General features: G+C 33.1%; 1 protein-coding gene across 1 annotated transcript; it reads right to left on the bottom strand.

Moving 5' to 3' along the window:
* Nucleotides 1-1034: 1034 nt before the first annotated feature.
* Nucleotides 1035-10648, bottom strand: LOC124361763. The gene is made up of 6 exons (XM_046815729.1): nt 10404-10648; nt 9334-9517; nt 8024-8214; nt 6908-7181; nt 4412-4478; nt 1035-1165 (listed from the first exon to the last, which is right to left on the bottom strand). The coding sequence occupies exons 1-6, from the start codon at nt 10556-10558 to the stop codon at nt 1041-1043; spliced, it is 996 nt and encodes a 331-aa protein (XP_046671685.1). The 5' UTR covers nt 10559-10648; the 3' UTR covers nt 1035-1040.
* Between the last annotated feature and the right edge of the window lie 3458 nt (nt 10649-14106).

The raw sequence follows: 14106 nt of genomic DNA, 5'->3' as shown, positions 1-14106 counted from the left end.
GATAAAAACTTGTAAAATGAAGTGCACCTTCACTGGGAGCATTTCTTCACTACAATCTGATATACTTAGCACAAATACTTTAGCAGAACATATGTTTTGAATTCTTAACGTTGAGAACCATGCATTTAGATGTTTGACTTACTAACTGCTTCATATTATTGGCTAAGCGTTAGCAAAGCCTATTACTCGAGAGGTTGGAAAACTTTCATTTCTGTCTGTCTGCAATAAATATGTAAACCCTACACATACAACGTCATATTTTGGTGACTTGGTGTGTAGAATAATTATATTATATTTAAAATATGATATAACATCTAATTTAGTGAACAGCAATGGAAATATAACCTGTAGATATCTTGAGAAAGACTAAAGACTGTAGACGGTAAATGTTACATGAAGTTTAATTTCTACATAGACAAGAATTAGTTTTATGACAGCGTGTGCCAGCCATGGAATTTGGCTGAGCGTCAAAGAAGCCTACTACTCAGTAGATGGACACAATTTATCTGCTGGGGGAATGTGAACTTTTTAATGGAGTCTGTCAGTATATCCCCCGTAGGATATCTCAAGAGCTATATTCTTGAAATGTGGCATACACCTCAGCGAAGCCTGATGTGGCATGCTCCTACTTAGTGTTAATCAGTTTTACTTAGAACGTCCAGGAAATATACAGCTGTAATTCAGAAAACTAATACTTGATTGCTAAATGAGAAATATTGCAATAAATTCTAAACTATTAAAAGGATTAATGATATAATTACTTTATGTAAAACAATGGAAGAGCAAGCTACGGTCCAAACGCAATAAATATAGGCACTCATGCATATAGCATTCATATATTTGAAATATTACTATGATCGGCGATTTATTAATCTACTCATGATCTAATTATTGATGAAATCATAATTACATTGTTTAGAATTAATGCTGTGATGACAATCTATACATATGAATACAATACACATAATCTAGTACCAGTGCATCATTTTTATAAATTAAATTACATACAGGATGATAATAACAATTACTTTCAAATAATTTTAATGGTGCCAAACTAAGTGTTGTAACATTGCTGCTGATGTCCACTGCTGCATCAATTGAATGATGACAACTGTCACAGTGTAGGCCAGGTAGGCATTCAGCTTGACAGATGCGTTCAGCGATTCTGAAACACATTGTTATAGTATACTGAAGAGAGATCTTATTAATAAGAAAATTACGTTGTTTACTATTCGTAAATTTACTGAAAACTGTGAGAGGATTTTCATAGTTCTAATAAATAGAACACCTACCCTCTATTTTCACAGAAGTATAATACTCCTCACAGTTATTATATTAAATAGAAGTATACTTTATTTTTGAAAACACCATATTCTATATAACTAAAATAATGAATTAATAGGAGTTAATACGTAATTATTTCTCCACAATCTATTTAAAAATCTTTAGGTTACTTTTTCGAAACTCCAAGGAAAAAACACTTTTATTAGTATGTTACGCGTTGGAAGAATAATTTTGAAAGCTCTTCCTGCATGTTTTGCTTTATGATCAAATAAACAAAAGTAAAAAATAAATTGCTTCGTTTATCAGCTTTTAGTGCTTTTGGGATAACTTTGTCAGTAAAACTATGTTTACGTTAAAGCCACAATACTAACTAACTAATTAAGACTTGTGCATTTATCCCAAATAAACCCTATCTAAGGCTTGTTTGACGTTCATAATAATAAAGCGAGTTTCCAAATACACTGGTTTTCCAAATTAAAAGTTTCGAAGTTTGATTTGGCAATTTATAGTAATGTCCACTGCAGAACAAAATGCGGCTTTCAACAAAATGAAAGCTGTAAATAAAGCATCCAACCATACAAGTAAGTATTTCCCAAATTTCTGTAACTGAAGACTACTTAAACAGAGATTATTTCCTCGCGTAGTACAACGAAAAGAAAAAGAGCGAAGGGAATTAATAGTAACAATACATTGTAATACATTTTATATTATATGTATTTTACAAATGTATAAATCATAAATATAAGCAAAGTTTGAGGAGGTGTTTTTGGATAATTTTAACGTAAGTATAATACTCTTATTCAGGAGAAGAAATTTATAGTTCTTGACAGATCTGCTGGTTCAATTCCGTGCGTCCTCAAGATTAATCAGAAATCGAAAAGGGGTTTCTTGAACATTTTGAATCCTTAACGCTTTGTATTAAAATTTACAAGAATCCTGGAAATGATGTGTCCAAACTAATTTATAATACAACATTCTAATGCATCATAAAAAAAAAGTGTTTGAAAAGTGACAATTGAGTTTCTTTATGGTGCGATTTCGTATTAATAAATATATAACTACCGATTTGATGTCAATTTTTTAAACCGCTCCGATTAAAAAAAAACATAAAATTAACACCGTGTGAAATTTTAATACGCTAGGTAGAGTTACAATTAGATTCACTCTCTACATCGCTATTGGTTGTAAATCCCAGACAAGTCGAAACGCGATGTGAAAAAGACTTGCTAGAATTTTTAGTACAATAGAAACACCAGAACTTTGAGCCCACATTAGCTTTAACTCATATAGGCCCCATTAACCCAATCTGAGCGTTTTCTCAAAGGCAACACTAAAGAGGCGTCTCTTCTCCAAATTAAGCTGTTTGCTGAGATGAATAATATGTTATGTCTCTCTGAGATTAAGATATGTGTAATAAATGATTTTACTTCACTTAGCACATACTATTGGGTGATATTCACAGAAAATAGGATATGGCAAGTTATGTGTGGCATGCTCATGAAACTCAATATATACTTGTGTCATCTACAGTAATCCAACATGCATAAGTTTTAATGTAGAATAATAACTTACTGCTGATTTCATTGCGAATATGAGCTAGGATGAAGCAACATAAATCTTTAATGTAAAGCAGAAAAATTAGAGGACCTAAGATGAATCCCCGAAGCTCCCTAGTCTTCATGAAAGAAAGTATGTATCCCTGGAGATATCTAGGGCACAGTTAACAATTTCTAATGGAAAATGGAATCCTTGTTGAAGGCGTTGTGGTTCTATGATACGTTTAAAACGATATTATGAATGAAATGGCGATTGTAGCTAATAACCATAAGTTCTATGAGATTTACAGCTTGAACATCTGTCAAAAAATCAATGAGTTTAAGGCACACAACTGGGAGCAACATGATTGCCTAACTCATCCCTAAACTAGAGGCGAGAGATTAGAGAATAAATGGGAACCGGGTAAATGAAATATTTTTTATGTCTCAATGAGCTACTGGCAGGAATGAATGACAAAGGTTTAGTTGTATTCAATTAAATCGACGATTGCGATACAATGACCATTTATTTCTTCAGTTATGACGATGGAGGGTTTGAAAGGATCCTAATGTTTCGGACATTTTCAATCGCAATATATTAAAAAAAGTATAAAATAAAGTCTCAAAGATTGAAATATATCTTTCTTCTTCTTTTTCTTGCTTTCCCCATTAACTATTTATACCATCGCCTGACGAAGATGATAGATATAAACCCTTGAAACGTTGGGATACACACTTTTTATCTTATAACGATGGCAAATGATCGAAACAATGATCACATTGCAATTTTTGCAGTAGAGATTTATTATTGTAGGTTACAAGCTTCAGACCCTCACGCATCGATCGGGAGGTTGATAGACATGGGAACTTCCAATCATGAACCCTGACATCAGGTATGATTGGTGGCGGTTGTATTATAGAACTTCTCACCCCAAGGTTTTATTTGTAGCAGATCTAATGAACGATACGCAATTCCGGAACTTTTCTTGAGTGTGAAGATTTCTTTTTATGAATCTTACTAGTATTGCCTAATTGGTCTCACTGATGAGACATTCTTGGAAGCAACTCGTCGTTATATTTAGGTTCTCTAATATTTTGGACTACTATTTCAAGCCACGAATGTCCACACAACAGTGAAACGGAAAAGAACGAATCTTTAACAGTGGTGATCAGGTTTAATAGATGAGAAAGAATCACAAAATTCTGTAAATCAACAAAACGCGGGTAAATATATTGTGGTAAGTCCCACAAAAGATTATAGTTCATGAATTTTATTGATGTTTTATTTATTTATTAATTTTTTCAATATTGGAAGCAATCTTGGCGTAGCGATAATCGTAAGATAACTGAATCAAGCAACAATGAGCATGAAGATTTCAATGAGGGTTCCTGTTCTTGTAAAAACGTAATACGATAAGCAAACAACTTACTCCAGTACTGGCCACTTTCAAAGAGCTGTATTTACGTTACCTACAGCCATTCGGTTCCAAAATTTTGGTTTTATTATTTGCTATTGATGTCATACATAAAAATGAGAGAAGATGAAGAGCTAGAAGTTTTCATCATATACTAACTATTCTGTTTTAACTCACTTGAACGTTTATTAAACCGTGGAGGATGAAACAGGTCATCTTCAGTGTTATTCGTCTCAATGAAAGACTGCAAAAGAAATGGGGTAGCTTAGAAAAAATTTTAGACTTAACACTGTGTAAAATTAGGCTTTCTACTAAAATTTTAGTTTGAATGTAAAATTAAAGACTTGAAACATATAACGGGCTTAGTGCCAAAAATTAAGAAATATAATTTTACTTAAATCCTTGAATGTTTTTCGAAAGGTAAAACCATATAAATCTTTATAACAGTATCCATTGGAAGTACTAAGGGCTATCCCAGTTTGCGCTAAGGGCTATTATTCATCAGATTTAGGGCAGTATTTAACCAACCTTGACTTTTGTAATATTTTGGCCATTTTGAAAAAAAACTTTAAAAATATCGAATAACTCTATATCGATTGTTATCGATATAGAGTAGCTCGAATATTCATTGATAATTCCACGATATAGAAATACGATTATGTATGCCTGAACCGTAAAGTCAGTTAGATAATAGTATTGTAAGGCATCATAATTAATGTTCTTTGATTTAACTACCTGATTTTTTTTGTAGTTACTTATGTGAATACCATTAGCCATGTAATAATTAAGTTTCTCATTTAATTACATCGTTAAATAATGCATGCATTTAATTAAAATCAAATCAAATATAATTATTTCTGTGAAAAAAAAAAACACTGTATTAGCTTTCGTCCCTTTTTTTCTTACCTAAACATACTTTTTTTTGTAAAAATCCTTAACACTATAAACACTATGTTTCAACAAAATCTGCTCAATAAAATGGTGGTGTTGTATTATTTGCTCAAGGTATCTGAAAGATTATTGAAAATGTCTATGCAATTGTAAAGGGAATGGTTTTTTAAAAAGGCAGATTTATGTGGTGGCATAACTCGTTATGGTTTCTAGTTTTCCCAGTTGTCGAAGGTAAAAAAATTGTGAAAAATGTGTGAATTCTGTAAAATGTATGTATGTAAGTACCGAAAAAAAGCAATACAGATCTCATAACGGGTACATAAAGCAATCTTTTATGTGCCTACGGTATCAAAGGTCCTGGAACGTCTTGTTCAAAATCAACTTTAAGTGTTCCTTGAAACCTATGGGTTGCTTTCACCTAATCAATATGGTTATATGTGTAACCTTAGTACTAATAAAGAAGCACTTTCCTTGTTGTCTAACCTCCTTGAGAATGGGAAAATTGTCTTATTCAGGTCCTTTGATATATCCAAGGCCTTTGACACCGTGGATCATAGCATATTAGTGGATAAGTAACCTTTTGTATATTTTTGATGATACCGCTTTTGATGTCTATGTCTTATTTAAACAATAGGGAACAATTCGTTTCTCTTAATGGTTCCCTCTCTATAAATAAATCTACTATGTATGGTATGTCCCAGGGTTCCATCTTGAGACCTACTTTGTTCATATTGTATACAAGTTGCTGAAGATCTTGGTCCACGCAACCAACAGGAGAACTTAGTTTCGATGAGTCTTTTCTAATTGATGACTGGTGTAATTTAAATAAGCTTAAACTTAACTGTGTTAAAATAAAACATAAGACTTATATATTGATATTAGCCATTTCCATGTAAATATTACTATATATAATTTATACATATATATATATATATATATATATATATATATATATATATATATATATATATATATATATATATATATATATATATAGGAAATTATACCTAGTTTAACTATAAATAGTGATGTCCATAGCCATTTATCCAGGTAAAATATGGATTTAGCTCTAACACGTTGTAAATATAGCCTTACTAAATCAGCGTTTGTACAGCCAGGAATTAAGTTTTACAATGCTCTATCATGACAATGAGGGAGAATCCACTTAAAAATTTTAGATGAACCTCAAGGACCTGCTCATAAGAAAATATTTATTTCTTATGAATGAGTTTTGTAGTTGTGTTGTGGGCTTACACCTGTGATAACCGATAAATACTGTGACGTCCTTATGTTTTGTCAATAACGTTCTTGATTAAACATAACACCTATTGATTTCCTTCAGAATGATTAATAATGCTCTATTTATCACTTTATCCAGCCATTATAAACATTATGTGACTGAATTTGGTCAAAAGTGATTAATCATGCTTTATTGATGACTTTATGCAACTATTAGGTTAAGTTAGGTTAGGTTATGGTAGGCTACGTTAGACTATGCTAGGACAAAGTTGGGTTACTGTCGCATTTTGTCACGTGACTTCCCCCACCCTCTTGAATGAGTTACTTTGACCAACTCGATTTAGCTAGTGCTCATAATATCTGGTCAATGTGATTATTTTCCTAAGACCATTATTTATTTAGCTAAATCATGATAGCTAGTTTTTATAATGATTAAAGTAATTAATTTATCACTGACTAGTAAATTTGGTTACTGTGAATAATAACGAGACATATATTTTGGAGGTTATAAATATGATAAGTATTAAACATAAGAACTGTTACCGTTTTCGGTATGTCGTCGACGACATAGTATTGAATCCAGCTGATGAACCAGTATAATCTGATAGTAATGATGATGAATGTGGACTTTGGAGATAAGACGTTAGTGTCCTCGTACTTAAGGGCAGTCAGGTATCCGTTGTCTACCAGCAGCGCGCCCTCTCTCACTGTCAGGGGTAGTTCGTCAGTCTCATAGGCGCACATTTCCCTCTTACAGTGCACCACTTTGTACTTGTCATGGCACTTCGCTGTAGATAAAGACGCCACCTTCAAAGATCTGTAGATAAAGATAGGTAAGTTTATCTGAAGAGATACAAATAACGTTACAGCATTACAGTACACTTCGAACATACGATTGTCTTTTTATTTTATTATACAAGTCTATTTACCTATTTATTATATAATAAATATAATATAATATAATAAATATGATATAATATGATATATTTTTTATTATTTGTAAAATGAAATAAGTCTGCTTTCACCGACCAACCACATTGAACTGACCAGAGACCAATAATAAATGGCTATCGTCAGCATAAACAAAATGGCGGCAAAGCAGCCTTTTTTATAATTGATTCATTATAGATGAACTTTTTAAAATCATAATGTAAAATCATAAATCACATTGATTTATCAAATCTTTAAAGTATTTCATACTTTAGGTTTTCTTGTTAGTTCATTTTTCAGAATTTGCAATCAAAGCAGCCTAATTTTGACTGCCGGCATCTTCTTTCTGCCGTTACGATCTCCAATTCCAACTGGCCTCTGGACAGTTCTACGTGGTTGGTAGATGATTACAGACCTATTGTGATATGTATTCTGTAGTTGTCTAAATAATTAGTGTTTTTATTGAGTTCATGCTTTGGAATTAGTGTGCCTGGATATGACACACAACATGGATGCGTGCTTCCTTGCTTATGCGTTTCACAACGCTCTGGTATGATTTGTTTGTTATAACCTAGATTGTAGTTATGTGTTAGGTTAGTCAGATTGCATCTCTCAAGAACGCAGTGGTACTGATCTTTTGTAGAACTAAACTATGAAAAATGTCAGGAAAAAATTCTGTTTCCTTTAAAAAGTCATAATATTGATACTTAGATAGAAAAAGGTACCTACACAGCTCGTGAAAAATTATTTTTTACATCTAGGTCCCACGCCCAGCCGACCAGTTGGGACTCGGCACTGAGCATGCCACTGTTGAGAGCAGCAGGTCGGATCCAGTTGTTCTCCAGGAACGCTGACTCCAGCTGGAGAAGCACGAGGCACGGCCCGTTCTTACATTGGTTACTACTGACCAATTCGTCCGGCTGAAACATTTAACGTTAAATTCCCTATTATTAAAAATGGAGTAAACTTTTGGCCGGTTATATGTTTTCATAGTTTGCTCTGGCCTGTGTCTAGTATATCTACATTTAGCGACATGGTTTAAATACTTTTTTCAAAAAAATTGTATTTCAAAATCTATTCATGACAAGCAACAATTTTAAAACGTTAAATAAATTTGGATGTATGAAAATTAAATAAACAAGAAGGTCACTTGTACAATTTTGGAATGTTTTGGTTTGTGGTAAGGATGGTTATAGTCGAATGTGCATCCCCGTTCAGTGGGTTTCTACCTATTTAGCTAATAAGACACAAAATTATAAAATCAATAACAACCAGTCTGACTGACTACGGGATCATATGCTGTTCATCATGTATATGAGAGTATATGTGTTGTTCACTCAGGATAAGAAGACGAGGAAACCTTATTGCACTCAATCCTTAAAGGACCTTTGCGCTGCGCCCGGAGTGACAGAAGATGCAGGATGCGTAAAATTGGGGGGGGGGTTGAGATTCCATGAGGATACGTCTCAATCAAACCACCTTAGAAGAAGGGAGGCTAGCTAGGAAGCAGGGGTAAGCCATACTACCCTTTGTTTAGTCTTTAGAATCCTTTAAACTTAAGACGCCCACCCACTCTAACCAATGGCGTATAGAGAAAATTATTTCGTGGCGGAAGGGGGGGGTTCTGACTCATTGGGTGGTTTAGTAATTATAGAATGTCTTCCATAATAGAGTGTAAGGAATCTTCCAAATGGAAATTTTTGAAATTTGGGACCTCTAAATGTATTCTGGCTAAAACTACTGGGTGTAATTGTATTTTCGTAAATATTTTGAGGAGGGACTTGATTCCTGCCCCCTCCTTACATACGCCCATGATTCCAACAGTCACCCTCCGCAGGCAAGCAGTTCTTTTCACCTTATTATTTAGAAATTTGCGGTTAATGAGGTGCCGCTCCTGGATACACATTGAGTTGCGCAGATTTAAGTGCTGTACGACGAGCCTTTTACATAAAAAATAGTATAACTATTATGTTCTTGAATGAAAATTAACACTGGACAAGCAAAACCATTACCTAAAGATCTACCAACGTATAACTTACAACGATACGTATGGCTCTTCGAGAAGGAGCAGAACCGGTGTCTTTCATGGAGACGAGTCCTGCGAACACCGAAACCTCGGCATCAGGAGTAGGCGGCTCCTTGGTTGCCTTGTAGAGCAAGCAGGATAGTGACAGTACCCAGGACAGTGACATAAGGCAACCGTTCCCGAACTGCACTCCGTCACTAGAATGTCACTAATATTTGTAAATATTAATTATGAATACATAAAGGGAGTAACAACAATATTGTATTGCACTAGACTTCTATTCTCACTATGATAACACTTTACAAGAACTTTTTGATGCAATAGAAAGTGTTGCAGTTACTAAATAATAACTGTAAGTCTTTAAAATTTTACGATAGATAAAAAGATAGCAAGGTAAAAAGATAATTGTTACGTTGTTTTCATACTTGAAACAATGAAAAATCAAATTTCTTAATTGCAATATATTCAACATGAAGAATATCAAATATAGAAAATAATTATAAATATAGAAGATAATCTGGAGTGCAATAACACATTTTTTATCTAATCTTAAAATATTCACTTCTTTAGTCACCTGCAAAAGTTACAGCCATACTTATATGTTCATTTAAAAATACCGACAAAACTCCCAGACTTGCTTGGCTTGTGTTGTAAAAAATGGACTGGGCTAGAATATGCTGGCCCTTGTTCATTTTCTTAGTACACTGCGGTAGATACTTGGTGAAAACTCTTTGACATACACAATCGAGATTATAAATTTTGAACCCCTAGTTTTCAATACAATCCCATAGTTTTCAGCCTATGAAAACTGCCACTTACGGTTGTTATACTGGATATTTCATAGATTTGCAAAGGAAAAAAAACCTTGCCAATTCCAAATTTTGATTTATGGGATTTTTAATCTTTTAATTAAAAACAGGACCTCAGAAGATAGTAGAGGCATATTAACGTAATTTATTACAAGATATTTGGTCGTCATAATGAACTTTAAAACACTTCACCATCAGATTTACAAAAAAATAAAAGACACAAAACATTGTTGTTTAAAATACATGTAAGAAGGGGCTATATACTTTTACCTACCTCGACGTCTTCACTTTAAGTAATACAAGAAAAGGATAGTCTCCTTTTTCAATTGCATAATAATAGCTGGCATCTTTGGATCCCTGACAAAAATCCAGGGTAAGGCTCAAAATGATGAACCATATTTGATTAGGACTATAAAATTTTAATTTCATATCAAATTTAAGTTGGGAACCTTATTAAAACCATAGTTACTGATTTTAAATATATACAGCAATAAGTAATTAGTATTATTTTAGATGAAAGTAAAATATTTATAATTTAATTTGTGATGATGAACATAATATTTAACGTATTACGAAAGAAAAACGTTGTAGTTTATTCTTACATTAAATTTAGTGCAATAAACTAAAGCTTTTATTATAGTTTGTCAAGCCAATAGCGAAAACTGTTATAGTTTACATGGTAGAATTCATTCTTAAGTAACTGCATTTCTAAATTACACCCAGTTCAGTGTTACAATTTACTCCAATATATTAGCTGGTTTGGAATTATAGACAAAATATATCCGTAATTCGAATGTTTGTGTTGTGAAATACTATAGTTAGTTAACTAAGTTTCATTATTAAATTAATTTAACAACTTGACAACAATGAGAATATATTGGGTATAGCAGAGAAGTATGAAAATATTCTATCACATAAGTTTGCCTTGATTTTTAATTGTCATCTTCTTCTAGAGTGTATGCTTGTTAGATGTACTCGTTTGGGATGAACTGAACATAACCTAACTTTAAAGCCGGTCCTAGAATTTTAAATGCTAAATTACATAGTAATTTGACAAGTAATTTTAAATAACTGTTTTTATTGTAAGTACGAGTAAGGGTTTTTTGAGTCCAAGCGAATCAGCCTACTCGAGATGGAACATCATCGTAACCATGTTTGAATCATACCAAGTATCATATCAGAGATGCGTCACCGATGTGTCACTTAAATCTGGGCAACCTTATGTCCAGGGATGTTCTGGGGTGCAATGGTAATCCGACAGGTATGGACTACTGCGGGAGATGACTGTTGGAGTTGGAGGGATTCCCTAAGGGTCAAATGCTCTTTCTAGCGTAGACATAAGGGCGTGCCACGTTATGCCTGTTTTAAATGGAGGGGATGGTTCAGAGCTGGTTTCCCTTCTTCCAAGGGGACATGACTGAGATAAAATTCTTCCTCATGGGCCTCGACAGGAGACGGCCTCTACTGTTATCCTTTCAGTACAGTATATTAATACCTATTCCCGAAAGTGTTACTTCCTAGGTCTGGCAGTTGGATAGCGCTATAAAGATTTCTCTGGTGAAACTTATGCGTTTTATTTTTCTCCACCTACAATTATCTAGAAGCACGCAGAAATAGCCTATTGTTTAAAACGGCTTAATCCCGCACAAATGATATTACCTGGCGAGAAGCAGTTATGGTTGGCCTGAAAGTTGTACTTACAAGATAGTCAGCCTTAATTGTCATTTTCATCGATACTTTGCCAACTGTACAGTGGCTAAACCACTGGGTCCAGGAACTGTAGTACTGAGTTTCAGAGATTCACTAAGGTGAATCCTATTTTATCTCACAGATACCTGGGTGGTAGTATTCTGGGTTGGGTAACGTTCAGTTTATCAAACACACACACACACACACACACACACACACACACACACACACACACACACACACACACACACACACACACACACACACACACACACACACACACACACACACACACACACACACACACACACACACACACACACACACACACACACGCGCGCGCGCACACACACACACACAGGAGTAAGGTAACATTTCAAGTTACTTTATATAGACTATATCAACTCTCTGCACTGTTGGTATACTGCTCCCGGGACACAGTTTAAGAAGCATTAGATGAAACTGTCTCCTTTGTGATTCTGAATCTCATGAGCCACAATTTATGACACGTAATAACCAGCTTTGCATAGGCTTCTTCCTCTTGTGTCTTTACGTAGTTGACACAAGAATAGTATTTCGCACATGATTATCTCAAGAGCTGTCAATCCCAAAGCACAATATCTCGGAGTCCGATTATCAAATCATACACATATTACGGCAAAGCAATGAAAACGAATTGACTGCCCAAGCTATTAACAAGCGTCACTGAGGTTGCAGTTTCTTTACATCCTATCCTCAAACTAAAATAAGTTCAAGTTTAAAATCTCTTTATTCAGGAAAATACAATACAATCTCATAGATACACTTTCATCCCTCAAGGCGCAGAACTGTGCGTGCGGGGGCGCAGTTGGTGCCTAGATTCTTATTGAAATTAACTAATTATTATTATACACCGTAACAAATAATTATATTAACAATGCATACAAATTAATACATTAAAGACTTTGGTAAATAAATACAATTACAATAGATATAAACAAAAAATACATTAACAAATTATATAAATAAATATAATAATAATTAATATAATGAAAAACATATTAACAATTCAAATAAATAAATATATTAGCAATTGACATAAACAAATAAATTCATACATTTACAGAACAAACAAACAGTGCATGACATAATAATATCATAAATTCATAATAAAAACTATAAGACAGATACAGAGCGTCAACCAGGCCATAATCACTGATAATAAGAGTGCAATAAATAGCTATATAACAAATATATACACATACACATTATAATAAGATAACATTCACAACTATATACTATATAACAAAGACAAGACATTTGTTTACACCAATTATATTATCAATCAAGAGGCAAGTTCTTTGACATATTCCAGAGCTTTTAATTTTACCTTAGGTTTCTTTAAAAAAATAATGCCCTGGTCACAATGCAATAAGAAATTGTTGTATATTTTAGGACCCATATAGCAAAATTGATGCCGACTCAATTCCTTGGTTACAAACGGAATTTTTAGTACTAAGTCCTGATAAGATTTTGTCACTCTATTATTTTCCCTAAATTCAAATTGACCAATAAACTTTTGAACAAACGAAACAATATAGAAGTATATAGAAGTTGTGCCAGTCTATGAGTGATAGGCTTAATGACGGTCTGTAAAACCGTGCGCATGGAAACGTACGATCGTAGAACCCGTTATTGTTCGAGTATATGTAGAAAGGAAGTTTCATTCAAAATGTAAATAATTCTAAAGATGAAATAATGACGAAAAAATGAAATATAATGAAATAATGATATTTATTCCGCAAATACATACAAATTAGAAATACATTTTCGTCTCGGAATTCCACTAACCATCATTATCCAGTATCGATGGTTAGGCAACAAAAATTAAAAACTAATTATTCAGTCTACCTCAAGTTGACACATAATATCTTCGGACTTGTGCACATAGATAAATATAATAAATAATGTAAATAAATGTTGTATAATAAATAATGTAAATAAATGTTCTATAATAAATAATGTAAATATATGTTGTATAATGAATAAATAAATAAATTAAATATAGTTAACAACACATATAGAAATATCAACAAATCTAAATAACAATAACGAAACTTAACAAATTATATAACAAAACTTTAACCAGTTATCAATTTTTTTAATTTTGTTTTTTAAAAGTTTAAAGAAAAGAAACCAAAATAAAAGAGTTCTAACTTAATACTTTTGCCAACTGCATAATTTCCTCATCCAGCAAAAGCCAGCTTATTAGGGTTTTTTTTTTTTTAATATGTTTAAAGATTTAATTC

Source organism: Homalodisca vitripennis, chromosome 5 (assembly GCF_021130785.1).
Source record: "Homalodisca vitripennis isolate AUS2020 chromosome 5, UT_GWSS_2.1, whole genome shotgun sequence".
NCBI lineage: Eukaryota > Metazoa > Arthropoda > Insecta > Hemiptera > Cicadellidae > Homalodisca > Homalodisca vitripennis.
The sequence above is the reverse complement of the archived record's forward strand: the minus strand, read 5'-3'. Positions and strand labels throughout refer to the sequence as shown.

Excerpts from the sequence above, each read along its gene's own strand:
- LOC124361763 (XM_046815729.1), bottom strand. The coding sequence starts at position 10,558 with ATGAAATTAAAATTTTATAGTCCTAATCAAATATGGTTCATCATTTTG. Across the intron at positions 9,518-10,403 it reads CTTAAAGTGAAGACGTCGAG|TGACGGAGTGCAGTTCGGGA; the intron begins GTAGGTAAAAGT and ends GTGACATTCTAG. Across the intron at positions 1,166-4,411 it reads ACGGTTTAATAAACGTTCAA|AATCGCTGAACGCATCTGTC; the intron begins GTGAGTTAAAAC and ends AATGTGTTTCAG.